At 34.6% G+C, this 27,662-nt stretch overlaps 4 protein-coding genes, 1 long non-coding RNA gene and 1 pseudogene across 7 annotated transcripts; 2 read left to right on the top strand and 4 right to left on the bottom strand.

The window, feature by feature from the left end:
• Positions 1-3,997: 3,997 nt before the first annotated feature.
• On the top strand, positions 3,998-6,189 carry LOC111790938 (uncharacterized protein DDB_G0283357). Its single transcript, XM_023672073.1, has 5 exons — positions 3,998-4,953; positions 5,064-5,164; positions 5,371-5,454; positions 5,543-5,653; positions 5,763-6,189. The coding sequence occupies exons 1-5, from the start codon at positions 4,173-4,175 to the stop codon at positions 5,802-5,804; spliced, it is 1,119 nt and encodes a 372-aa protein (XP_023527841.1). The 5' UTR covers positions 3,998-4,172; the 3' UTR covers positions 5,805-6,189.
• A 357-nt stretch (positions 6,190-6,546) lies between these two features.
• On the bottom strand, positions 6,547-8,944 carry LOC111790947. Of its 3 annotated transcripts, XR_002814598.1 has the most exons (4): positions 8,600-8,935; positions 7,641-7,883; positions 6,924-7,035; positions 6,547-6,796 (listed from the first exon to the last, which is right to left on the bottom strand). XR_002814598.1 is itself a non-coding variant. In XM_023672083.1 (3 exons), exons 1-3 carry the CDS (start codon positions 8,845-8,847, stop codon positions 6,670-6,672), a joined length of 618 nt encoding a protein of 205 aa, XP_023527851.1. In that variant the 5' UTR covers positions 8,848-8,944; the 3' UTR covers positions 6,547-6,669. The 3 variants fall into 3 exon arrangements, 2 of the variants coding, with proteins under 2 accessions (XP_023527851.1, XP_023527861.1); XM_023672083.1 differs by lacking the exon at positions 6,924-7,035 and having other exon boundaries at positions 8,600-8,944; XM_023672093.1 differs by having other exon boundaries at positions 6,660-7,035.
• Positions 8,945-9,119: 175 nt separating this feature from the next.
• LOC111790961 lies at positions 9,120-12,845 on the bottom strand (annotated as a pseudogene).
• Positions 12,846-15,137: 2,292 nt separating this feature from the next.
• Positions 15,138-17,159, bottom strand: LOC111790970. The gene is made up of 3 exons (XR_002814600.1): positions 16,812-17,159; positions 16,509-16,735; positions 15,138-15,206 (listed from the first exon to the last, which is right to left on the bottom strand). It is a non-coding gene; the product is annotated as an uncharacterized LOC111790970 (long non-coding RNA).
• Positions 17,160-18,567: 1,408 nt separating this feature from the next.
• On the top strand, positions 18,568-19,635 carry LOC111789137. The gene has a single exon (XM_023669800.1). It carries the CDS (start codon positions 18,694-18,696, stop codon positions 19,288-19,290), a length of 597 nt encoding a protein of 198 aa, XP_023525568.1. The 5' UTR covers positions 18,568-18,693; the 3' UTR covers positions 19,291-19,635.
• A 1,349-nt stretch (positions 19,636-20,984) lies between these two features.
• Positions 20,985-27,513, bottom strand: LOC111776989 (dynamin-related protein 5A). Its single transcript, XM_023656422.1, has 16 exons — positions 27,202-27,513; positions 26,608-26,671; positions 26,412-26,519; positions 25,311-25,412; positions 24,932-24,982; positions 24,727-24,788; positions 24,312-24,402; positions 24,142-24,206; positions 23,728-23,922; positions 23,499-23,618; positions 23,223-23,293; positions 22,894-23,119; positions 22,450-22,500; positions 21,806-22,034; positions 21,470-21,609; positions 20,985-21,379 (listed from the first exon to the last, which is right to left on the bottom strand). The coding sequence occupies exons 1-16, from the start codon at positions 27,328-27,330 to the stop codon at positions 21,251-21,253; spliced, it is 1,833 nt and encodes a 610-aa protein (XP_023512190.1). The 5' UTR covers positions 27,331-27,513; the 3' UTR covers positions 20,985-21,250.
• Positions 27,514-27,662: the final 149 nt, after the last annotated feature.

Raw genomic sequence — 27,662 nt, forward strand, 5'->3', positions numbered from 1 at the left:
TGTTGTTGTTTAAGAAAAAATTAATATATTTTTTATTATTTTTGGTCAAAATTTTGTTCTATTAAAATTTTAAGATGAGTTTAATAATTTGTTTTTATTTTTTTAAAATAGTTAAGAAATTAACATAATTTCCAAGAGAGACAAAATTAAAAAAACAAACGAGTTATTGGCCTTATTTAACTCGAGTACCTTTATTTATTTTTTTTAAATGTATATCACTTTTTTTTAAATAAATAAATAAATAAATAAAGGTGATTATTGGGGGTAAATGAATAGTTTGACGTTGGGTAAAATGTAATGCTGTTTTCTTTTTTACCGTTTACCTTTGTAGACCAAAGTAACCCATATATGGAAATTGACGGTGACATGACAAATTTTGTCCATTTTTGCGAGCAAAAAGTGAGCAATTTTTCGAAAATAAAATATTTTAACAATTTTAAAAAAGAAAAAAATCAAACCTACCTTATGATTGAATTATATTCCTATCCATAAATAAATACATAATAATAATTATGGTGGAATTATGTTATCTTAGTTAGACAGTGAAAAATGAAATTATTAAAAAAAATAAAAAATCATAATTCTGTTTATATTAATCTTGAAGTTAATCCAATGATTAAGTGTTGAAGAATGCCTAATTTAGGCTAATTAATAATTTGTTTAATGTCCTTTAATTAGCAAGTTGAAATTGAGGGCAATAATAGTGAAAAGATATAATATCTTACCAACTAATTCAATTAACACTCGACCAGTTGACCAGCTTTTTTTTTGGACTTAGAAAAAGATTTATTATAATAATCTTTATTTAATGTATATTTGTAATGTAGGATGATCTTATACATGGTAAAATATAATTTTGGTGATAGTAAATTAAATTTCGTATATTTTTTAAATACGTTAGTAAACAATAATTTTCTAATGACTTGTTTCCTAACTTTTTGAAAACTGATTAACAATAAAAAAAACATATATAGATATCATAATAATGAATATATATTATATATTATAAAAGGAAGTTAAAAGGGAGAGATCCAAATTAGAATAAATATAATAAAAAGAAAAGAAAGAGAGAGATTAAAGAAGAATAATGATAAATTAAAATATTATAGAGAGAGATTAAAGAAGAATAATGATAAATTAAAATATTATAGAGAGAGATTAAAGAAGAATAATGATAAATTAAAATATTATAGAGAGAGATTAGAGAAGAATAATGATAAATTAAAATATTATAGAGAGAGATTAAAGAAGAATAATGATAAATTAAAATATTATAGAGAGAGATTAAAGAAGAATAATGATAAATTAAAATATTATAGAGAGAGATTAGAGAAGAATAATGATAAATTAAAATATTATAGAGAGAGATTAAAGAAGAATAATGATAAATTAAAATATTATAGAGAGAGATTAAAGAAGAATAATGATAAATTAAAATATTATAGAGAGAGATTAGAGAGTGTGATTAAATGGCTTGGAACAACATGGATGCCTCCCCATGTGCTTCTTCATGCATTCACCTGCACCCACCACAGTAACCATCACCAACCCGACTCCCTTTTCTTTTACTTTTACTTTTTTTTTTTCTTTTTTTTTTCTTTTTTTTTTTTTAATAAAAAATATTTTTCTCATTTTTCCCTCCTATTTTTTTAAATTAATGTCGGTGTTAAAGTTAACATTAATTTAATTAATCTTACAAACTTCAACAAATAATAATATAAATTTGAATAGAAAGACATATAGAGGCCTTCGGGACGACTTTTTGTTTCTCATTATATATATATATATATATTTCTACGTGAAAAATATTCGTTCTTATTCTTATTCTTCTTATAAAAAATAAAGTAAATAAAAACGTAACCATTCACAATTTACCTAAGCTAACAGAATGAAGAGTGCAAATATGGAGGTAGCTATTAAATCATCGACCGTGACGTACTAATGGTTGATTTATGAATGAAACTTAATCAATATTTTTAAAATGGTTTTTAGTAGCTAATTAATTAACTATTTTATTATCTTATTTTGAAATTCATGCATTGAACCTCTTCACCAAAAGAGGGAGAGGTAGGTTGAACGAACTAAACTTTTTTTTTTTTTTTTTTTTAAATTCTTTTGGGGGACAAAGGCTTAATTAATTTAATCAAGTATATGATTTTGTAGGAGACAAAAGTTAGCATGCCACGTCATGGGTCGCATGTAATTTAAAGTGGTAATATTAGCTTATGAAGAGGTAATAAATGGTGGTAAAAATTAATGTTTTTAAAAAATATATAAAAATTGGTATTTTCAAAGATGTGATTCAGTAGAATAGATAGATAAATAGAAATAGGTAAAATTAAATACAATATATTCATGTTTTTTNAATTTTAAATGTCAATCAAGGTATGAACTTAAAAACGATTAATTAACAATAGGATAGATCAATAATTTAAAATTTAAACATCATTAATAAATATTTAATTAAAATAAAAATGATTTATAATTGTTTTTTTTCTAAAAAAAATTAAATACTTTTATTAATAATTATTTTGTTCGATCTAGATCTATCATTAATTATTTCTATCAATGTTTCTATTATGATTAATTTTAAATTTTTTTAATTCACTTCTTGATTTGCTGTGCACCTCCGAAGTTGAGGAGTAGTCCGGAGTGGAAAGGCTGGGCCCATTGGGCTTTATTGGACTGCAACAGATCGAAGTATTGGGCTTAGTGGATCTTAACTCAATTTTTATTGGGCTTGGGCTGGAAGGAGGCGTCTGGGCCGGAGTAATGTAGGAAAGGCCATGTTGCGGGTTGCTGGGTGGATCCCAAACCTGGCTAGGCTTGGATTCCGACCCTCAAGCTTGGATATGTGTGATTTCTCTCCCGTTTGGCCTTATTTTTTTTAATTTAATTTTTTAATATAGGAAAGTCAAAATTTGAAACTTGATTCAATAATGCATTATCTTTTTAAACTTTAGATATGATTTTCTGTCCACGTAATACTTTTCCAAATTTCCCTTTTAGGCTTTTATTGTACAAAATGGTTGAATTGGTCAATCGCCAGTATTAAATTATTATTATAAAATTAAAATTAAAAACAATTTAGACTTTTGTTAATTACATTTAAGTAATTAATTAAAGCCTATAATAATTAAATGCTTCACTTATTATTGGGTTAAAATAGTCATTCCAGTATTTGGAATACTTTGACTTGGATATTGCATCTTAAGGAATAGTATAAAAGAAATGTGATTAAATTACCTAATTTGGTTTAAGGACGTCGTTGAATTGCTTAATTTTGATTAATTAAGAAATACCATATGAATAATGTAATTGGAAGCTTCTCATGGTTTATGATAGATTCTCTTGTATCAACTTACTACGTGTGGATTTTGAGGGGTTTACCAACTAACCTCCCGTAGTGAACTTATCTCTTAGTAGCCGATCGAGGCAATAGGGCCACTCTCCTAATAGTAGAGACTGTTAAGAGGTTTCTAACTATCATCTAAGGCAAAACTTGTCTAAATTTACATGGGTCAACATAGTATCGTAGTAGTTGGTAAACACAAAGGTCACTCCCTCCTAATTTTTATACTATGCGGAGATTACTAGAGAGTCATCAGCTAATCTTAAGTTGACAATACTGGTAACCGTATCAAAGTTGGAATCATTTTAAATTTAAGAGTATTTTGAAACATTTAAGAAAAGTTGACTCGGGAATATGTGAAAGCTACATTTCAGAAGATGACACGTTTATCAATCTTCCCCATTTTTGAAAGATTTGTTTTGTATTAAAGAAAGCAAAAAGCTTAGCAACGAAGCAAATCAATGGCGGAATTTGGGATCTCAGCCCTTTCTAGAATGCTTTGAAAAAACCTTCCCTCTCCGTCCTTTTCAGTGTCCCCCACTCTCTCCTCGATTACGCGGCTTTCCATTAGTCACATTCTCATTGGCTCAACTACTCTAACCCTTCTTCTTTTCTTTAATCAATTCTTAGCCTTGTTTTTTTTCCACACGCAATCCCCTCTTCCTTCTTCGAAATTTCCTCTGCTTTACCAAATACCCATTCTATTTAACTCCTTTTCTCTCTTCCCTTTTCTTCATTTCTCCCTCCTTTCTCTTTCGATTCCTGATTTTCTATCTGGGTTTTTCGCTTCTTTGAGTTTGGGGCTGTTTTTCATTCGAAAATGGATTCTAACCCGCAATCGTTTAGGCAGTTCAGCGACCAGCTTCGACTGCAAACTGGGAATCTCGCGAACCTTTCGCTCAACGATTCTATTTGGAGCAATTCGTTTGTGTCGAAGAGGCACGAGGAGAGGAGGAATTTCGATGTTCGAAGTGGCGGAGAGGTAAATTCGTTGACTAATTTTAAGCCTGAAGTGTCTGATTCTGATGTCAATCGATTGAAGGATGGATGGAATAGTTTTAAGCCGAGTGTTGCTTCTGATCTTATGAATTGGAGCAATAGCAGCGGCAGTAGCAATCTGAGTTCATCTGGGTTTGAAAAGAATGCACTCAATATGTTTGATAATGGGTGGAATAGCTTTAAGCCTAAGGGGTCTGATTTCAATTCCTTCAATGATGGGTGGAAGCTTAATTCTGCTAATATGGGGGTTGATCCTCTGATTGGAGGAGCTCAAAAGGGTATTAACGGAGGGTTTAACAAAGGGGTTTACGCCAAAATTGGGAATTATAACACTAACAGTTTTGTGAATCTGAAGAACTACAAGAACAGTGGGAAGATTGAAGAAGAAAATGGAGGAAGAACTGGGAAGAAGAACAGTAACAAGAAGAACAGCGGTGAAAACACCAATGATAACAACAAGGATTCTAACAAGAATGCTTTGGACAAGAGATTCAAAACCCTTCCTCCATCTGAATCTTTGCCAAGAAATGAAACTGTCGGTGGATATATCTTTGTTTGCAACAATGATACAATGCAAGAGAATCTCAAGAGGCAGCTTTTCGGTGAGCTTCCCTTCTCATTTTCTTCAATTTTGATTATCTGTCTGCTTTGTTCTTGCATAGCTTGATGAATCTGTGTCCTGCCCCCTTTGTTTTGTTGAATCAATGTTTAGGTCTGCCTCCAAGATACAGAGATTCAGTGAGAGCCATCACTCCTGGGTTGCCTATTTTCCTTTACAACTATTCTACCCATCAACTCCATGGAATCTTTGAGGTGTGTCTCCTTCCTTCAATTGGTGCTATATCCATGGCTTCAATAGGGAGCTCTTCTTAATCTGAATATCAATACATGTCTGTTTTGTTGGGATCTCTTAATTTGAGTATCAATACATGTCTGTTTTGTTGGGAGCTCTTAATTTGAATATCAATACATGTCTGTTTTGTTTACTTATTTTGAAACTATATGAACTATCTTTCCAGGCTGCAAGTTTTGGAGGGACAAACATCGATCCAACTGCGTGGGAAGACAAGAAAACTCCGGGCGAATCTCGATTCCCAGCGCAGGTAATATTCTTGTGTTGTTGTCTGGAACCTTACTGAGTTTCTGACTTCCATAGATCTAAGCTAAAAGAGAACTGTTTGAATGAAACAGGTAAGAATTATGACTAGGAAGATATGTGAGCCACTGGAAGAGGACTCTTTCAGACCAATTCTTCACCACTATGATGGCCCCAAGTTCCGTCTTGAACTCAACATTTCAGAGGTAATTGCACCTTCAAGATCGAACATCGATAGAACACGACGATTCGATTGCGATTTGTAGCTCAATGAAATGCTCAACATATCTAACACTCATTCTGTGAAATTTGCAGGCACTTTCTCTGCTGGATATTTTTGAAGAAAAATCCTCTTGAACGACAGAAAGAGTACGCATACGACAAGCTTTACTCGAATTAATCAACAGTATTACCAACGACGACGATCGTAAGAACGCATTCGTAAGTTTTGGGAGTTGAGAAGAATCATCATGTCATCTAAGGTTATAAATGTTAGTATAGAGGGTGTTGGTGTTTGTTAGCTGGTTGAGTTGTGAATGAAGAAGTACACAAACAATACTTAGTTACTGAAACTGGAAAAAAGAAGTTTGAACTCAGTACTGTAATAATAAACATGTCTTCGTATTATTTCAATTCTGAGGTTGAAAACTAAATGCTTGAAGTTCTGGATATTGTATGATCTTGTAAGAGATGAACTCGTGTTCGTCCTAAAGTTTCAATTTTATCTTTAATGTTTATGAAACGGTCTATTAAATCCTTATTTCGTAATGTTAAAATTGATCTTCGAGTATGTATGTGGGTATCGGTATCGATCTTCCGAGTATGTAGATTTTTTCTTTTTTTTTTTTTCTTCCAAAGTTTGATTTTTCCAAGCCATAATATGTGATAGACAATTAAAATTTGGTTGGGTGGTTGGATGAACGCATCAAAATTTAAGATTTGCTGATACATCTTTTTCAACATTTGTTTGTCAAATTTACATAACTTTCAAAATCTGCCACCAATTTCTTGACTATTTCAAATTGCTTTGTTTTTTCTTATAAATAATAATGGGTTTTTTAAATATTTTTTGATGGAGAAATTTTGATAAAAATAAGAGTAGTTACAATGTTCCTTTTAGATTCTTTGTTTCTAGAACAAGAAAAGTCTTGATTTCTCATTCATTTATGTAAGAATTAAGAGAAAAAAAGAAAAGAAAAGAAAAAGGAAATAGTAAGTATGATCACCTGCTCATACCAACTTCTAGTTCAAATTTCTTGAAATCAAACTGCTTTGGTGAAATATTCCTGGGAGAAGCAGGCATGAGGGAACGAACAAGGCATCCTTTAGGAACTGGAAAAGAAAATATCCTGCAAAGAATGAATCTTGATACGCTTCAAACAAACCATGGATTGGAAAATTTTCTGTGCTTTAAATGCAGCATATTCTGATGTTACAGAAGCCTACAGAAGTGAGAATTTGTTGTTCAGTTCTCACCCCTTTACATTAGTATTTCCATGAAACCAATTCTACATTATCCATCCTTCATTCCCTCCCTGTTTGTGTATCAACTTGTTGGGTCAATTACCCCTTTGCCGACTTTTTCTTGCTGGACGACACGATGTAACGAAAAGTGAATGAATCGGTATCATTAAAAGTTAGAAACTCAAAGTAAAACATGAAGGAAATTCAAGAAAAACAACTCGGGAAATCCTAAACCACAATGATAACAAGAAACTTGGTCACATTATGGAAATTACATCATGGTTTCAATCTTTAATGCCTAATCCTAACAGCTCTACCTTCTCTTACTATCAGGCTGATAAGAACAATGACAACAAAATGAAGCTAACAAGAGAATTTTACTGACAACCCAGAAACCAGTTATGAAAGCAACCATGCCGACCAAAGAAAAATGAGAACAAAATGAAGCTAACAAGAGATGGCCTTGCTCTCCTACAGTACTCTGATAATGAGATAATACTTTCATTTCTCCCAACCAAAGAAAAATGGGAGAAGCTATTTTCGCCAAACTTACGGCTATATTCTTATCCCTATAGTGTGAGCAAGTTCATAAAATTGGTATCAAGCATTCAGTTTGGTCATTTTGCAAGTCAGTATACAAGAGCAGAATGTTAGATTGCAACATTACAAGTTCTGAAAGTATATAAACATATGAATGTACTTCAAAGGAAAGGGATATATGGCTTGTACCTCGACGAGTCCTTTTTGCCAGCAGCAGCAGAGGCTTCTGTCCTTGCTCCTCCAGACGTAACCTCGTCCATGCTTTGTCCACGCCGCTTATATCTGCCACCGGATGCTACAAATTCAGGACAAGGCCTGTATGCCTTTATAGGCCACCAACCAAAACCTGGGACTGTTGCAATGCCACCTTGTATCCTTCCATCACCATTGCATCCCCTCTCAATTTCTTCCTTTCCACAGGCTTTGCATCCTCTGTTTATAAGAAATGAAAGAGAAAACAAGATTGTTCTAAGCCATATGGTTGGCAACATCATTATTGTAAGTTAAGGCAGGAAAAATTCAGACCATAACATTCTAAGTGAAAATGACTTGAATATATCTAAATTGATGGTCTCAAGAGACCCCAGGTGTGGTTTGAAATGAACCGTTCAACTAGTTTTCACTCTGCATTGTGGACTGATTCAATTCATGTCCTTTACACACTGAAATACATGGCCTATAATATGTACAAGAACAAGCGAAATAGAGAAACATTCAGTCATGATGGGATGATACTGATCTTAAATGCTGAACCAGGTCTTGTTCTCAGCTGATTACACCAATCGGATTGAGTATGAGCAGAGGCAGCCCAGAGGTTATTTTGTTCTTACCACATCTTGTTTGTTTAACTAGTTCCTAGGAGAAACAAGGAAAATTGACGCATGTTTTCCCTCATAAGGTGACTATTTCAAATGAAGGACATATTTAAATTCTCAACTAGAGCATGAGTAACCACATGGATAGTCAAGGGGCAAACCCAAAATTCAAAGGAAGTTTTATGGATGATAATCACATCTTGTGGGGTAAGACAACATAAATGTAATCCAATAAACGAACACACAAACACCATGGAATTTAAAGTTATCAAAATCACCCTTCTATCATCCGAATCTTGCAAACAGAGAGACGAACGATCAAATCATCAATACCTGAAGGAAGAAGCATCAGGGTCTGATTCAGACTGAAGAGAGAGGTCGTCTGGAGGAGAAGAATTTGTTTCTTCATCTACAACAGAAGCAGAAGAAGAGGAGGAGGAAGAGAGGAAGCTGACGCCCCTAGATGATGAAAATCTGAGTGAAGTTCTGGGTCCATGAGACAATCTCGTAGTGGTTGCATAGGAGGAGTGGAAGAATGGAGCTCGCTGAGGCGCAGGAACTGAGAGAAGCGCAGTGCCCATCTGTGCGTGGTGGACACGAGACAACGGGGGCACGGATATTCTTTGCTCCGCTGGGGAATTAGAGGTTCACAGAATTCCAAGTCGATTGGGAATTTCCATTTTCAAATTTATAATTTCTACCTTGTTTTCAATTTGCGTTGCGAAAGAAGCCCATGGGCAGCCAAGTGAGATAGCCCTTCACCAGTTGGGGAGACGACCCAAATTAAGTATATTAATTTTTTTTTTATAAAATTATAAAATATGTGTTTATAACATTTTCATTAACATTTCCATAAAATAAAATTCCGTTGACATTAACATTTAATCAAATCATAATGTCAAAATTACAACTTTTAAAATCATAGGGATTAAATTCAAATATTCATCTAAACATAGGGGACATTTGTAATTTAACCAACAGGCATTACCCCCATCATGCTTTAACATTGGGCGTTTCTGAAGAGAAAATCTTACACATTTGCAATAGAGTCTCATCCAAAGTTGCTTATCCTTTCTTCTTTACACATAAGTCATTGAACAAGTCATCTACCTGTCGAAGGGTAGCAGTCAATCGATCAAGAAATTAAAGTACAGATAATGGGGATGATCCTTCATTGGTGAAAGCACATGTAGCAGCCATTTGAGCATGAACCAAACCAACCAAAAATACTTCTAAAACTCATCATTTACCTCATTCCCAGGATTGAATTCCATTCCTGAAACCTCTGAACCAACAAAAGAATTAGGGACCAAAACGTTGAAAGAAAAAGGGCGCAGCAATCAACATAGCTCAAGCAAAACTGAGGTTCGAACAGTTGATTCTGGTGCTGTTAAGAAGTAAGCTTGCTTCTGCTACCAGACATCATCTATCTTTGACTTAGTAATTCTATATTTTCATGGTTTTCTTCTCTTCTATCTAGCTCTGTTACCCATGAACCATTTGTTCTTCCACCTCCCCAACAATAAGCATCACTGAACTGTGATGATGCACCATGTACCATCGACCGTTATGGTACTCATAGACGTTAGTCACATTGAATGGCCCTGTATCCATGTCGAAATAGGTTTTCATGCTAACCCAAGCCATGTCTGTTAGGACACGAGCCCGTACGTCGCGGACCTGAAAATTAATCCCTTGTTCCCAATTAAATGCAACCTGCCAACTTTGAATTACTGCGTTATACCTGTTAAAAGGAAAACCCGAACATGCTAAGTACTAGATTATAGGAATTTATTTGAAAGCTTTAACTCAACATATAATAGGAATTCATAGAGTTATTGCATAAAATAACATACATAAATAGCCTTTCACAATAAATTGTTTATATCATACCATCTAGATATAGCAACTTGACAGGTTCAATATTCAATCCCTTCAACATAGTTCACCCCTAAAATTAGTAAGTGTCTTTGTTGATCGCAAAGGTTACTTGCAAAATTATCAGGAAAGTTCCACCTTATCAGTTCCTTGTGCTGAAGCTGCGTTATGAAATTGATGTGGAGTTAACCCATGTCAACAGGTCTACCAATTGACATGCCGAAGTTTATACAAGTCAATGTATAATAATATATCATCTAGTCTAAGTTGAAGTTAGAAGATTAATACAAATTAATGGATATATTCTACATCCTTATTCCTCATAGCTTCACACTAACGTAACACATTTGCTTTTGTTCTAGAAGGCCAAGTAGATAAACGCAGCATTAAGCATGTAATGTAGTTAACCATGCACATGGCACAATCTTTCCCACAGGAAACATTTAGATACAGCCAGATTCAAAAAGAACAAAGCCCATAATGCAGCATCGGTCTACCACAAATAGTTGGGAAACCTTCGAACATATTGGCCCATGTTTCAGCGTATAAAGATGGATCTTCCAAAATAAATGAGAAAATTGTGCAAAAATAAGAAGAAAACCCTTTATCCGAAGTCTCATAAAATTGCTTTATCAAGTGACAATAGAGACACGAGGTTAAGGTCTATTGCCGGCCTCAACATTGATAATAAATTATTGTCCTCAAATGCTTTATAGAACAAAACTACTAAAAACTTGGCCCGTTTAATAACAATTTTAATTTTAGGTTTCTGTTTTTGAAAATTGTGTTTGTTCCCTTGCAATTTCTTTACTATGGATGGTTTTCACATTTCTTCAAAAAAAAAAAAAAAGTTTGAATTCTTAGCCAAAATTATAAAAGCAAAAACAAGTTTTTATAAACTATTTTTTGACTTTTCAAAATTTGGATTATGACAGTAATCAGATAGCCATTAGCACCCATATGACAGTAATCATAAGCCTCATGTCATTTCTGATAATCCCTTGTGTATCACCTTCTTCTTAATAAAAAAAATGCTTAAAATATGTAAAGATCTGACGAGTGAGACAACAAAAAGAGGTCATATATGCGAGCTCCCAAGTCTTGAAATAAACAAATGTCAGACGTGTTGGATAATTTAGTCAGCCATATCAAGCAGCAGTCAGATTTCATGGCAAAAAATATAGCAATATTCATAGAGAGAGAGAGAGAGAGACAATGAGGAAAGTACCCGGAAAAGAATTCTCCTGAGGCATGAATACACTTCACATAATCTGCATTTAACCAAAAATGACTCATCGCTTGAAGGGACCTCTCTCTGATGATGTTACAGAATTGGGCATTGATGTTCATAATTGTTCTTGTTGCAGCATAGTACGCCTTCCACCCGTTAATGGGAGTCACAGTATCCTGTTCCAGTGAGAAGTCCTAGAAGATTTAATGGAAAAAGTTCTTTTAGCCCCAGAGAAATAGATTTAAGCATCCAGAACAGTACACAAACGAAGAACAGAGGTAGCTCGTCAATCCAAGAACTGTGATCACAAGCCATAAACTGGAACGATTTCATTACTTGAAAGATAAAAATACAGCCAATTCGTTTCCCCCCAGAATTACTAGAAGACGCTGAAGTAATGGAATGAATGTAGACGAGACGATGGTAGTAAGAGTTCTTAACAAATTGCCAAGTACACACAATTCTGAAATCCCGTCGTGTTTCTACCTCGGTACTCATCTTCCAGAAGAAAAAAAAATTACCGCAACTCCAGCAGTTCAGACGAAAACCATACAAAAGAAGAGTAAACCTAACCTATACCTTGTGATAAAGCGCTTTCCAGGCATTATCATCATTCGCGGCCTTGCGCATCAACGAATTCGTCATGGACAAACGGCACAGGCTGGGATAATCCAAGTAACTAAGAGCGTGCGTAGTAATCTCCGGCACCAACTGCTCCATCATCGAGGCGCCTGTCTGCCGCTCCGTCACAACCATTGGCGTCTTCTCCAACACTTCCACTACACGACCGTTCAAATAAGGCATAGTCGTACGGTCAAAGAAGTTACTTCAGCCCTGGGGTCCAAACCCCCAATAATCACACCACCGTTAAGCGAACAGGTACAATTACAATTCCTCGTACCCAGGCCCTCCGATTGAAGCGCTTTCGTCCTCCTAATAAAAGGAACAGAAACCAATCGAACGGCGGCGAAAAGAGCGAGAAGAAAGCAAAGAAAAGTAACAATCGCAGCTATCGGAAAGGGTTGGGATCAGAAGGCAATGGTGGCAGCAGAGGCAATCTCCATTCGGACGACATGAAAGCCTCTGTATGAGTATGACTTTGAACCTCACAGAACATGAAACCCTAGAAAATCTATGGCGTCCAGTTTTCAGCGGGAGGTCAGTAAACACGCCGTCGACAAGAGAAGAAGCCAAACCGTAGAATAAACAATCAACTATGGAGTTTGGAACATGAAATGCGTTGGCCGGCGCCGGAGATGACGTCGCGGAAATGACCTCCGGTGACGGAATCGGAATTTCAGTTGAATCGGAGAGGTGGAGGAGGAGGAGGTTTTGGTTAGTGACCAGACCCGTGAGCGGTATCGTAACAGACGAGAAAAAAGGGAAAATTTTCCAAACGTGTGAAACTTCTCTATCAGTCAGTTAATCGTGGGGGTATTTTCGTAATTTCGCCTCCTTGCTATTGTAAAACTGTATGATTAATTTCATTAATTAATGACATAATTAAGATACTATATGGCCTTAATTCTAGTTTTGTTTTATTTGTTATGAAAAAGTATGTTGATTAATTTGAATGCCATTACAAAAATCAAATCAAAAGTGAGATATGTTTTGATTGGATGAATTTTTATAACAAAAAGGTAATTATTAAATAATCCTATCTTCAAATTTAAAATAATCCTATTTTAGTCATCAACTTTACATAAATAAAATTATTTTAATTTTATTCCATATCAAAATAATAGAGTATGGAGATTCGAATCTCTAATTATTGTAGCTCGTATTAAATGGTAAAAATGAAGGATTAGAAATTTGATTAATGCAAAATTTTAATGACAAACCAGTAAGCATGTAGGAAAAATAGAATAATTAAAAATATAAAGATGCAAATAAAATAGAATTGAAAATGTTTACCTATGAGCTTAAGAAAATGATGATTTTTGTAGAGAGAACTCTCCTGCAAGCTTCAAGCTCTTTAGAGAGAGCATAATTTGACGATCTTTTCTATCTCAATTTAACTGATGCAAAACGGCAAAAAGCGAGCAGCCATTGCAAGAACAGAGGCATGACAATGAGAGGTCATAACAAAGAACATACAGATTTTGCATCCTTCTCAAGCTTCACTTGTCGACTGACAAATGGCAACGTACTCGAAATCATGTTCTCGTTCTCGCTCTCGTTCTTCCTCCATGTATCACCAAGGGATTCTCCATATTACAACTATGGAATAGAAGCAGCCATCCATTTTAGCTAATGACACCAAGGGTAGTCAGTGCAAGTCAAAAGCAAGCAATTTGAAATCGAGGAGTTACCTAACATTCTTAAAATTTTACGAGCGAGCCATGGCGCATTGGCAGGATAGCTAAACGATGCATTTGATGTGTCTCGTCCATAGGTGACCTCTTCTGCGGCCCTGCCTCCAAGTAAAACCTACAAAGGGATGAGCGCACTCTTGTTAAAAGTTCAGGATTAAAAAAAGAAAGAAAGAAAAGATACAATCTAAAAGGGAAAGATGAGTTCAATATTAGCAAACCTGAAGACGGTGAAGTAAATGTGGTTGCCGCTCAAACATGTATGATTCATCATCAAGCCAACCAAATACAACTTGTGACAGTCTCTGCAGATATATTTTTCTTAGATAAGAAATCAATTACATTTAGAGCCCAAGGCTGGTAAGCCAATACAAAAAAGATATGAGATAGATATCCACCCACAGGCCAAGGAGTTTATAGAAAAGTACTTCAATTGGCAATTGATCAAAAAAGAACGACTAATAAAACCACTTTTTCCAACTGTGGTAGAAAAAAAAATCTACAGACCTGCAACTGCGGTAATGTGTTTCAAGTTGTCAACCTACAACATAATGTACTGAATCTACAATCAAGTTGATTTATAATGGTGTCATTTGACCATGTAGATCAAACTTATTAAATGGCACGATTTTCAAATAATGTACTGCATATTGTCTTCTGGGTCAAGCCATACCTTCTACAAACCTTCTTTTCTTTGGTGAGCTCAACATGTGTATAAATCCAAATTAAAAAACACGGTTAGGAATTTATAAAAACACTCTATTTTTTTAGTTTAGCAAAAATGAATAAGACTCGAACCATTAACTTTTAAGATAGTAATTAATATCGTATATAAACTATAATCGGATCCACGTTCTACTATAATCATTCAAAACCAAAGTACCTTCATTTAAAAAAAATACCCACATTATCTAACTTTATTGTGTGATCCAAAATATCAAGACACGTGAAGAATCTTATTTATAAACTTTTCTTTTTACCTTCTGAATCTATAACCTCCACATGCTAGAAACATGCTGCATTTGGTTGCATTTGGTTGCATTTGGTTGATAATTGAACAAAATAATAGGACCAACCTACAATATTTTTCTGTCCTATCAACCCTTTTGCTCAGTTTGGTTAATTCATCTCGATTAATGGATTACACTAGTTCCTCCCAAGGTCAAACACTGCAGAGGATTTATATAGTAGATGTTGGACCACTGGAGCAAAATAAAAGCAATTATCTTATTTCAATCCCCATCAATCACAAAATGAGCCCCACCATACTCTTATAAAGCAAGCATAGCATTTGAAATTCTACTAGTCCATTTATCTCTCACTGCTTTCTATTCACTAATAGACAAAGACAATATGAATTGTGAAGGGGTTGGATGGTACCGGGTATTATGTTGAATTGTATGTGCAGCTTTGTGAATGGACAAGTCTGATCAGAGTATCATATGGCCCTTGAGAGTTATCACCTCCTTCAAGTTCTTAGGATAGTACATTGTTGTATGGAGGTCATTCCACACATTGTCTGCAAGAATGGCATTCACTGCATCAGTTGGATGGAATTGATCCGACCAAATATGATTAGAAACTTTTTTGCAAGCCATAAGCGGTGCATATGATCCAACCATTGTAGCGACCAAACCCACAACAAGCATCAGTAGTTACATTGAAACCTAGATGAAAACAAAATGACACAATGAGACGCGAATTCGATTCATGGCGGAGGAAATGAAAGGAAGTTAGATTGTCATTCACGGTAACATTCATGTTCTTCAGAATATCCAGTGAGCCTTGAAGCAAAACACAGAAGATAATATTTGAATCAGGCACTTCCATGCCGAGCTCCTCAATCACGTATCTCATGGAACCTTAAACTCCATAACCATGTCATTTATCTCTTCAATACACTCTCCATTTTCACTACCGTATAGCCATAGGTAGTAAGGAGCACATCCAATAGGTGCCAATCCCATTACAATAGTTCTCCTAGCATCCATTTATACAAGTTCTGGACCACGAATACAGAATATTTTAGGAAGTTTATGAACAATTGATACATCAAGACAGGTAACAGAAGATACTATGGAAAGAAATCTAACTTAAGCAGGGGAGGAGCAGCACCCAAGATGCAATATAGGGTTAATGGAAAATATCTAAAATGATTCAAGAGCACAAATTTTGAAAAATTATAATGAGAATAAAAACAATATCTTGAAGGTTTGAGATGGAATCATGCCTGATGGCTATATATACTTGCCTTTTATTCCAGCTTAGATTAACGAAATGATACAATAAGAACTATGTAATCAAATTACACCTTGATTTCCTGTCTGATTGTGGTTGCCAAAAATTGGTTAAAACTCCATGGAGGGTACATATTTTGCACACTAGATATGTTAAACAGATAGTAGTGAATGTAATCGTTGATTCCAATAGATATGTAAAAGACTGAGTGAGAAATGTGATAGGCAGCAGCTTTCTGCTGAAAAGTGTTCATAAATTGCTGAAATTTCTGTGTGAAGGAAATGTGTTGATTTCAAAAAGGCAAGAGAGTATGAGAAATATAAACCATAACACCGACTTATAATTCCATATCCTTGGCGGATAATGTTAGAAGTCATATAACTGCGATGATATCTACCATCTAAATCAACGTAAGATTATAAATGAACATTAAAATGATGAAAGAAATGGAAATAATTGAACAATTCAATCCAGTTATCGAAGCCTAGGTCATTTGATTTGAAACTGATCCATTTGCTTAAAACTTTTCTCGATGATTTTAATCAATTGATACAACTTGTTGAAATTGAAGAAAAAGAAGTACCAATTCCGATCCACTAGTGAAGATAACTCTAGCACTAGCTGATGCATAATTCACTCCTTAAATCATATCTTCCACGTTCCGGCATGCCAAAGATAACTCTGAACAAAAGGAAGTCCAAGACGCAGGGCGAAATGACCATCCAGAAATTTAAAACGAAAGAGAAATAAAAGATCAAATCGGAAATTCAGAAATCACCAGACGGAGTGAACAAAAAACAGAGATCAGACCTACAATAAATGACTAAATCAAATCATAAACAAACAAACAAACAAACAAAATATCAAGAATCTAAACCAACATTACCAGGAAAATCGACGGGTATTCTTCCATTACAAAACCTTCCAGTCGAAATCTCGACAATAGGGAAGGTGATGGGCGCGAGCGAAGGTACCAAGTAAATTTTTGGTGCCGCACTCGCATGTAGAGTCGCCGATGATGAAAACGGCGGGGACTAGAGAATTCGACGGAGGCGGAGCGGCGGGGGAAATCGGAAAAGATGAATTTGGAGGGACTGTGAAGCCATTAGAACTCGGCGCCAAAGGATTGTAATCTTTAGGGTTTAGCAGAGCTGTTGATTGAAGAACAATGATGGAAATGAGGATGAAGATTAGGGCAATTAGAGAGAGATTGTGTTTGAATTAGGCGGGAAGATAACGGTTTCAACTAAGTATAAAATAAAATAGGAAAAATTACCCTTAAAAAAAAAAAATCATATTTAGGGTTTTTTTAATCTTAATTTTCATTTAATACCGAACAATAGGGTGTATAAATTTTGTTCTACTCGATTCAAGTGCATGTACACAAGCGAAGCTCCCAAAGCAAACGGAGAGGTTCGAAAGGCCCAAACTACTTAAAGAGGTAAAACACGTTCCTCAAGGTTTAGAAGTTGAGTCAAGAAGCGTGTTGACTACCAAGAACGGAAAGATTCACGTTGGAAAGCAAACTTCCACAAAAGACACACAACATATCCTAAATTCAACTCAATAACGTCATTAAGTATGCATAAAAGGGTATTAGAAACAACACCACTGATACTAGGTCATCTTTGTGCAGGACACAATCGAACCTACATTAAGATTCCTATCGATTAGATTCACTCATCAACATAAGGTAATAGAAAATAAAAAAATAAAAACTCGACGATCCAATCCATAAGAAAAAAAAAAAAAAAAAAAAAAAAAAAAAAAAAAAAAAANAAAAAAAAAAAAAAAAAAAAAAAAAAAAAAAAAAAACTCATTGATCGATAACAAACTTTTGACCTAAAAAGTTATACTCACCTAAGAAACGCTATGGTAAGTAAAACCTTAAACTTTCAAGTTTAAAGCATATTCTTATCTCCAAGAAAGAGTATGGCTGGTAAGTAAATATGCAAATAAAATAACATTTTCATTCGTAACTATTTTAATTTTAAAATTATTTCGTCCATTTCTACCCTTTTAGAATATCTTTAGAGAATATAATAAATATTTTATTTATTGAGTTAGGCTCGTATTAATATCTCTAATTTAAATTAATTAATCAATTTAGAAAATTCCACTAACTATGTTAATTAATTTTATTAAACACAAACCCACAAACTAAACCAATTTAAAACCCAAATGTATGGCAACCAATTACTAATATAATCCTTAATAGGGTTTATCTTAATGGTTAAGTATGATTAATTTGAACTCTTCCAATCATGTTTCCAACTCTTTTCCCAATAAGACCAAACATTTAAAGCCCAAAATCCAAGAACACAATACATGCCTCTGTTGAAATTTAGAACCCAAAATACTAAATTTAATCATTTAAAAAAAAAAATTATTTATAATAATTTTTCACTAAATTATAAAACATATCCCTAAATTCCCCATTATTTAAAATAATAATAATAATTTTGTAAAAATTAATATTACCTTTATATTTTATTTTAGAACTATTATTAGTATACAAAATTATTTAAATATTGTTATTTTGTCTTAATCTAAACATTTTAATAAAAAAAAATGTTGGAAGTTTGAAAATAAAATAATATTATATATATATATAAAACTTCCGTTGTCCATTTTCCACAGTGGATGGTCTCTTTACCTTTCACCCACCATTTTATCAATATTTCTTTTTTTGCATCCAAACACACCGCTTTTCTCTCTCCTCTGAAGCAAAAACCAGATCCGTTCCCCTCTCCGCCGTAAGCACCGCCATGAGGAAACACCACGACCACCACCCGCCGTCAGGTCGCACGAACTTGGCGTCCTGTATAGTCGCCACGATCTTCTTAATCTTTGTCATCATCGTCGTCCTCATCGTCTTTTTCACCGTCTTTAAGCCTCAGGATCCAAAGATCGCCGTCTCCGCCGTCCAGTTGCCGTCCTTCTCCGTTGCCAACGGCACCGTTAATTTCACTTTCTCTCAGTACGTCTCTGTTAGAAACCCTAACAAAGCCTCTTTCTCTCACTATGACAGCTCACTCCAGCTCCTCTACTCTGGTTCCCAAATTGGATTCATGTTCATTCCTGCCGGGAAAATCGACTCCGGCCAGACGCAGTACATGGCAGCGACCTTCTCCGTCCAGTCATTCCCCTTGGCCGCTCCGGCCACTGCCATCGGAGCGGGACCGACTTACTCGGAGGGAATGAACGGGTACAGAATCGGACCGACACTGGAGATTGAATCGAAGATGGATATGGCCGGTAGGGTTAGGGTATTGCACTTCTTCACTCACCATGTGGAGGCCACATTGAGTTGCAGAGTCGCCATTGCTGTAAGTGATGGATCTGTGTTAGGTTTCCACTGCTAATTCTTCTTCTTCTTGTTTAGCTCCGGAAAATTTGGTCAGTTAAGTGTTTAAATTCTCATACTCAAAGTGAAAAGAAAAAAAAAAAACTCCAAAAAGATTTTGAGCTCTCTCCCACGAGTCATCTGTGGAATTGAATTGTAGAGTGATCTGATCTTAGATTTTGCTTTGGCTTAAGCTCTGTTTCTGCACTGAAATTCATCAGAAATCTCTTCTATTTTTGTGGATTCGTGAGTTTTTTTTAGGTTAATTTTGATTCCTAAGGATAAATCTATGGCCATAAAGGAATGTTGATGTGAACAAAGGATGATTGCAATTGAAACAAAGAACAAAGTGGGATTGTACTCATTTTCTTTGGACTTTTTTTTTTATTATATTTCTTTTAGCTTTTTTTCAGTTAAACAGATTGATAATTAAGCAAAGTTTATCATTAATTCAAAGTTGCTTCTGGCTAAGGATTTGAATACTAACATTAGGTAGTTTGATTTATTTGGGTCTTTCATCTTAGTTCTTGAATTAAATTTTTTATTGTTTTGAATTATTTCATTTTCTTTGGACCCAGACATTTTGTACTGACCTAAAAATACGAAACAAAAATATTAATTTAAATAAGTACTTAATGCCATGTAGAGTTTCAAGAATTAGGGAATTGGTGAATTATTATTTTCTAAATAATGATAAGTAATAATTAAATAAATATATTTCTAATGTGAATCTTTGAAAATAAAATAGAATAAAATCAAACATGAAATTCTTCTTTAGTTGAATCAATGTGGGTGGACAACTAAACTTTAAACTTTATAATTAGTTATCAATAAGAGCTTATCTATTTGATTATACTTAGTAAAATAAACGATAATTTAAGGCTAAGATTCAAATCTTAAAAAAGTTTCAATTTTGTTTATATCTCATAGATTCCATTCAAATTTACCATTGGAGAAATTATTAGTGTTTTTTTACCCAACCAAAGTGAATTATTTGAAAGCAAGAATGAAGATGGGTATGGTATGAAAGGTAGAAAATAATGGAAAAAGTTACTGAAATTCAGATTCTTCACTGTGGAGAAGGTGGGTGAAAGAAAATTGAATGAGTGGGGACTGTTTGGTCAGAGTAAATAAAAGTTTCAAATTTGGCTGCAACTGTGGGTGGAAATCGAGACGGCAATAGAGAGAAAAGCTCTCCGACCAAAGGGGTGGCGGAGACGGCGGTGGGCGGCGGCGATGAGAGAGGAGAAGGGAAAAGATGGGTGTAGATGGGGCCCAGAGTATAAATAAATAATGGACAGTGGAGGGGCTGGAAATATCTTGGGCATTGGGATTCGGGAATTCTGCTTTTTTTTTTTTNGCCACTTTTCCCTAATTTTCATCCACACAATTTACCTTATCTTCTTTAAATTGAAAAGGCAACGTAAGAAATTAAGGGTGATTTTCCGTTTATGGGAGGTTTTGTTAAGTAATTGTATTAAATTTAAGCAAAGAAAATGTCATCAGCACTTAATATCTGGCTTAACGATAAAATGCTACATTTAATGAAGATCCAAAGTAAAAATCTATATGAACATAAAACTTTAACTTATGATATAAGATTAAGATTAACAATTAAATGTTTTGCTTACCTTTGCTGAGTGTGTTTCAGCTAAGATCCATCGCCAAAAGAGAAGATTCTCCTGTTTTTTGACTCTCAGATAAAAGGTTCCCAGATAAACAACACAATTAATTCAGAACAAATCAAAACAATACAGATTACTTCTTCATATAATATGTGTAATCGTAATCTAGATATGGGTATTCATATCATCAAGGGTTGAAAGATGGAGAAAACCACTCTTAATGTAAAATCAATACAACAAAATCGGCACTTTTTCCAGCTAACCTTCTTCCCCATAATGTATGAATGAAAGAATTGTGCTGCCGTCTTCCCTCCCAGATTCCAAATACAGTAGATATTATACATGATACAATCCTTACTTTGACCAAGCAACGGTGTCGATTTCTGCTTGTGCGCTTCGGTATAACTCAAGCCTCTTTGCTAGGGCAGAACGTCGCTCCATGATCGCTGGATCCTCGTTCAATAATGATGATAGGCGCTTTTGCTGCATAGGAAATAGAATATGTGTGATTTGGGTAGACGGAAGCAAAAATGAAATGTTTGATCATATGGGAAGAAGGGATTATTGTTCTACCTCTAGTTTTCCCAAATCGGTGAAGAAGTGGTCGAGTAGGCTTCTTTTGGCCTCTCGTACTTGACAGTAAACAATGGACTTTGGAATCGAGTTACGTAAGCTTGCACAAACCATATGGACATAAGAAAGCACCGTTGTCCCTGTATATGCAAAAAGAAATAGCATTTCATTGATAGATTATATTAGATTCTCTTGAACATGTTCAACAAAACAAGCTGAATGACCTGTGACGAACAAGGCTGATTATTGACCAAACGAGCCTTGGATAAAAATCATGAATGTGTGACACAAAGAATTGGATGGTAAAAAAGTGTGATCATATACTTGAAGACTTACCAACACGCCTTAGATACGAGTCATTGTATCGGTCAAAAATTGAATGTGTAGGGTTGCCTCCCTTCTCAATATCTTGAGGAAGCTTCCGGAAGAAATCAACTGTCAGGTAACTGCACTCCATATCTACAAGCTGAAGTGATGCTTTCTTGCTTTGCTCCCTCATTTTTTCAAGCGATTCAATAGCTGCATTTCCTACCTCTACTCTAAGACCAGGATACTGCTTTAATTCCTGAAAGCAGCAAAACAACACTTATATACAAGATTCAAATAAAAAGCATGATTTTATAAATCAGAAACTGTGGAGATTTTCATCAGCCTTGCTTACGTACTGCCTACTAAGGAATGAAAAATAAGAATGACAGGCTCCGATCCTTATGAAGCAGCTCAAATAAAATTTGAACAAGGACGGGAGGAAAGATAAATATGGCACATGATAAAATGTTTACTAAACATTGTTTGACCTTTTCCTCAGACACTAGTAAGTTTAAACTCCTCATGAATGAATATTTTCGTGCAAGAAGATAAAAAAATATGTAAATCAACCAAATTTTATGCAAAACTGTTCAAGTTGGAGACAACCAAACCAACACCGAGCCATGACACAGACTAGAAATATATGGAACATGCAAGGTCCAAAAACATACTAGGGTCTCGAGCATAGCTTTGTGGACCAGATCCTTCAATATGGCATGAACCTGAAATTAGAGGCAAAAAGATATCAAACATGAAGAATGACGACGATCCAATAGATTTTAAAACCAAGGCAGTAATTCTGATCTGATAATGGGAAAATACGTTAAATAATAGATTATAGTGCATCAGGTGCTCTTTGATAAAAAAAAGAGAGAAGTAAAAAATTTAAAAACATGTAAAAGATGTAAATGCTAAAATAAAAGTATGCTTGTAACACCAGCAGCCAGTAACCAATCCATCGAGGACACACAGACGAGAAGAATTGTTAGATCGAAGAAGCCAAGAACAACAACTTTTCAATGTGAAAAAACATCTTCTAACAGCTATAACCTCAGGCATCGATATAAGGATAAATTCATATATTCCAATGTAGTTCCAAGTCGTTTTGTGCATACCGCATCAACACATGCCTCAGCTGGGCCTCTAATAGTAACTAAAGTAGCTTCAATAAGACGACGGTATCCTTGTTCAGGAGCTATTAAATGAGGTTGATATCCATCAGCTTCTGTAATAAGCTTCTTTACGTTTTCCATAGACAGTTGCCTGTCAAACTGCAACCTCTTCAGAGCAGCAGGAAGTTGGTCATCAAAGACATTGTAAATTTTATCACCACCAGGACGCCTGTAGAGAAACCAGAATATGAAATTGCTTAGGAAAAATAGAAAAGACATGGAGGAGGTAGCATTGCATATTACAAAAGATAACAAGAGAAGCATAAACATACACGCCATCGAGGTGTTCTTTAAAATTCTGATCAAAAGCACGACAAATCTCCATAATCATGTATAGTTTTCCCTGCATTTAGCAAACAGAAGACAATCAACTGTCAGCATAAGAGAAGGTAACTGAAGGAACGTATTTAACAACCCACAACCATTTTACTGAACCTAAAGTAGATATCCAGCAAGAACAGGTAAAATGAAAACAATAAAAACGGACCCTAAAGGATAGGTTTAGGACCAATAGACTAGAGAAAGCCATTGAACTTCAAGAAACTTACTCCAGCATCATTTGCGACAGGCCTTCCAAGACGGCTTAGTTCCAATTCAAGTTCAGAAATGGTCTTGTTAATAAGGTTTTGAATGCCAGGGATTTTGGACTTGATTACCGTTTCTAGATGCTGAGATTAACATAGCAATTACAAAAAGTCACATTAATAGCCACAATATACCACTTTACAAAGGGAGAAAGAAAAATAAGAGATTAGATGAAACAAATTGTAAACTTACCTTTGAAAGGACCTTTGCTAGATGCTCAGAGCCCATTCTATTAGCGAGGTGCCTGTATTCTGGAGTATTAGCAAAATATTCACGCTCCCTGCGCCTAGCTGCAATCATGTCAACATTTTTGTTGATATCCGCTTGTGAACGATTCACAACACCAACCCAAGGGAACTTTAGCCTGTAAGCTTTGCCCTCCAATATCTGAGAAATGCAAAGAATGTGATTTAGATACATGATACAATAGGCAAATTCTACACATCCATCAAACCAAGGGAAACAATATTCAAATATCAATTCTCTGAGGGGCAAAAAAACAACTTTTTTTTTTTTTTTTTTTTTTTTTTTTTTTTTTTTTTTTTNAAGGGGCCTTTATAATTAAAGTAATTTATGCTTAAACCAGAGGAAGTTAAAAAAACTTACATCAACAGCATCGGTTCCCTTGTCCATGAGATCAATCTTTGTCAACACACCAAGAGTCCTCTCCCCTAAGAGAAATATACCAAAGGGTAAACATAAAGCATGCAAAACAATTTTTCTTTGAAAAAAAAAACAATGACTTATGACAAACAACTTGAAAATGTTGGAGTTACCAGTAGGATCAACTTCACGAGAGATTTTAATTGCATCAGATGTAGCCAAATCTTGATTGGCAGGTGAAATTGCGAGTATAATACAGTTAGGCTGCATAAGAGCATAGCAAACAAGTTAATAAGCAGAATGAATTTTCATCCTTCAACTGACAATGGAGTATAACCAAAAATAGTTCAAAGTTGCAAAACATATGTAGCAGCATCACAGGTGAGGACATATGTTCTTCCGCCAAAAAGGTAAAAGACAAAAGTTAAGCGACTAATTCCCCTCCAAAAGTGGAGGGATCAAGATGTGTTCAACTCATCCAATAGACTGTACAAAAAATAACCGAATCTCACTCAATTACCCCCCAACCCCCCCNATTATAATAGATTATTAAATCCAAACCAGTAGTCACTATTTGTTGAATCTTACCTTTTCAATAAAGGAGCGAACCATCATCTCAATTTCCTGAACAATACTTTCTGGCTGTCCCTCTGAATTTCACGAGAAAATACATAAGTTGTCAGCCATGAAATTGCTAAGATGACAAAATTAAACTATAATAAAAGAAGGAGAAAAAGAAAGCCGAATAAGTTGATCTTTCTTGGCTGTTCTTGTAGAGACAAAAATGACTTACCGACAGCTACTTTTGTAAGCCCAGGAAGATCAATAAGTGTCAAGTTTACAACTGCAAAGATTTGAAAAATACAGAGAATATATGATGAGATAGAAGGAAGGTGTATGAATTACTAAAATGTGTCTTATGAGTTTCAATAAAAAAATATAGCAAAATCAATCTGTTAATATTTCCAGGTTGCATTGTCAAACCCAATTTCGAAAATAAAAATAGAACATCATGAAGTAAGAATAGCAAACGCTTTTCCTGCTAGATTGAAACAAGCCTTGGACGAAAGAAAGTCAGTTAACCATTGATATGAAAAAAGAAATTCATGCTATACCACACAAGATGTTCCAAAGGATGTATTAGAAAAACAAAAATCAAATACTTGTCCTACCATTGGGAGAATATATACTGAGATGAATTGGGACACTAGAAATTTGTTTAGAGCGACCAGTCTCTCGATCTGTCTCATCTTGAATCTCCTTCCTAACAGCAACTGCAAGAACATAGTTGATCATGCAATAAGATAAAGGTTAGATAAACAAAATGTCTATTTGAGTGTTGAAATTTATTATACTCATGTTTAGAAATGCTCATAAATGAGAGAGTTCTTCCTTTTTATTTAAAGTTATGATATTTAAGAGGAGAAAAAAAAAAATTGAGAATGTTTTAGAGATTGAGGAGTGAAATAAGATAATTAAGAAGGTATTAAAAAAGTGAGAAAAAAAATAAAAAGTGAGAAATTGTTGAGTCATAGGTGTAAATGAGAGAAAGGAAATCGAAGAGGGAAATGAAATATGGAGTATAGATAAATGGTTTATGTACACATACTAACGATAATAATAATAAAAAAAAAAGTTTAAATATAAATGTTACTTTTAATAGTTCATGAGTGATTTTAAAACGAGGTAAGGATATTTTTGAACTTATTCAAAAAAAAAAAAAAATGTTGAGGGTAATTTGTAAGTTCTAATAAAAGTTGAAGGGTATTAATGAAACTTTTGAAAGTTCAAGGGTATTTATTTAAACACTTTTAAAATATTAAAGTCATTTATGAAACAAAGTATTAACTATTTCCATCCAAACTAATATCTTTAAACTTTTTTTAAAGTTTTACAATTATTTTTGAAACTTTTGGAAGTTCAATGGTATTTTTGAGATAAAGTGCAAAATTCATTCGTATTTTTGTTAATTTAGCCAAAATTTTGGCAAGTAATTTGATTGGAACCCAATAGAGGGAACTTTAAATACAAGTTTGAGGATTTTGACACTAGGTTCTACCAACACTTATGACATGAACTTCTCCTTAGTCCTTCCAATACACAATGAAATGGAATCCAATCATTCAGTATTTATCCTGAAGGAGGCATCTCATCCCTAGTCTTCATACTGCATCTCTGTATTTTTTAGTAGTAAAGTTTTGTTTCTTACCATAAAAATAAATAAATAAAAGGACAAGCAAAATTGAAGTATTAGGTAAATATATGAAACTTACCAAAATCAGTAAATCTTTTCCTGGGAAGATGGAGAAACTCCGCATACTCTCTGCTTCCTTCGTCAATTTTATGAAGTTGCAAGACAAGAGGACGCCTAGTAACAATACCTGTAAAGCATTTTGCACATCAGTCTATTAGCCAGAAAGTGCTGCATCACATTTTATTAGTCACAAGTCTTAGTTCTCCATTCATTACCAGATCCACGAGGCAAGAAATCCTTGCCGACAATGCTCTCTAACACTGAAGACTTGCCCGAACTCTGTAAGAATGAAACAACGAGAAAGGTTATTTCTGCTTGACCACGGATTAAGAGTTATAGCCCCCTCCAGTTATATCGGCATATAGCAACACATGGGACGTTCAGTTGATAAGCAAAAAGATCAAGAAAATCTTATAACCAATTATCGCGTCGACACCACGCTTGTACAGAGTAAGTAAATGCTTTGTTTCGAAACAATTTAACACTAATTTACCAAACAGAACGCATCCATACTTGAGCTGAACTTTTGATTAATTACATGGATCCACAAATTAAACACGACTGTAAAACCAGAAAAGAAACGATTAAGTAACAAAACCCTACGCATTAAGAATCCACGCAGTAAAACTCTTCATCCATGACAAAAATAAATAAATAAATAAATAAGATGAAGGAATAAAGAAAGAACAAGAAGATTTCAATCCAAAATCTCCACCATCAGCTCAGATCGCTAAAGTAGTATTGAATTAGACGGGAGCAAGCATAATTATAGATGAAACAGTACGAGAGAGAAAAGATCGGAAACAGACTTGGCCACCAACGACGGCAATAGCCGGCAAGGAGTCCCAGAGAGTAGGCAATGCACTAGCTTCACCATGGTCACCAAGAGCCGTACAGGCCCTCTGAATTTTGTTAACTAGAGAAATCAAATTCTCCATTTTTAGAAATCAAAGATCCAAAAATCCGTCAACACGAAGTCAGATCAGATGGCCTCGATCCGACGACTGATAGAGGCAGCGACGACGTATGAAAGAAACTCAGAATCCGAGATCTCAGGCAGATGCCCAACGGCAGAGACAGAGAGAATCGGGTTTGAAAAAATTGGAAATGAAGAGGGGAAAAATGGCGTGGCGGTGGAAAGCACACGCCTCGTTATTTATACTTCAGAATTTGTAACGCGCATTATTTTAAAATTTAAAAAAAAAAAAAAAAAAAAAAAAAAAAAANTTTTGAATTATTATTATTTTCTCTTTTTTTAGTAATAATTTTT

The sequence above is a fragment of the Cucurbita pepo genome, chromosome LG01 (genome assembly GCF_002806865.2).
Source record: "Cucurbita pepo subsp. pepo cultivar mu-cu-16 chromosome LG01, ASM280686v2, whole genome shotgun sequence".
NCBI classification, from domain to species: domain Eukaryota; kingdom Viridiplantae; phylum Streptophyta; class Magnoliopsida; order Cucurbitales; family Cucurbitaceae; genus Cucurbita; species Cucurbita pepo.

Bases quoted from the DNA above. Each gene is read 5' to 3' on its own strand.
- LOC111790938 (XM_023672073.1), top strand. From the start codon at position 4,173: ATGGATTCTAACCCGCAATCGTTTAGGCAGTTCAGCGACCAGCTTCGA. The intron at 5,455-5,542 runs GTAATATTCTTG...TGAATGAAACAG, and splicing joins AATCTCGATTCCCAGCGCAG to GTAAGAATTATGACTAGGAA. The intron at 5,654-5,762 runs GTAATTGCACCT...TGAAATTTGCAG, and splicing joins TTGAACTCAACATTTCAGAG to GCACTTTCTCTGCTGGATAT.
- LOC111790947 (XM_023672083.1), bottom strand. From the start codon at position 8,847: ATGGGCACTGCGCTTCTCTCAGTTCCTGCGCCTCAGCGAGCTCCATTC. The intron at 7,884-8,599 runs GTATTGATGATT...TCTTATAAACAG, and splicing joins CCTGATGCTTCTTCCTTCAG to AGGATGCAAAGCCTGTGGAA. The intron at 6,797-7,640 runs GTACAAGCCATA...CATTCTTTGCAG, and splicing joins GGCAAAAAGGACTCGTCGAG to GATATTTTCTTTTCCAGTTC.
- LOC111789137 (XM_023669800.1), top strand. From the start codon at position 18,694: ATGAGGAAACACCACGACCACCACCCGCCGTCAGGTCGCACGAACTTG.
- LOC111776989 (XM_023656422.1), bottom strand. From the start codon at position 27,330: ATGGAGAATTTGATTTCTCTAGTTAACAAAATTCAGAGGGCCTGTACG. The intron at 25,413-26,411 runs GTAAGTTTCATA...ATGTTCTTGCAG, and splicing joins GAAAAGATTTACTGATTTTG to TTGCTGTTAGGAAGGAGATT. The intron at 21,610-21,805 runs GTAAGTCTTCAA...TTGCATATACAG, and splicing joins CTCGTATCTAAGGCGTGTTG to GGACAACGGTGCTTTCTTAT.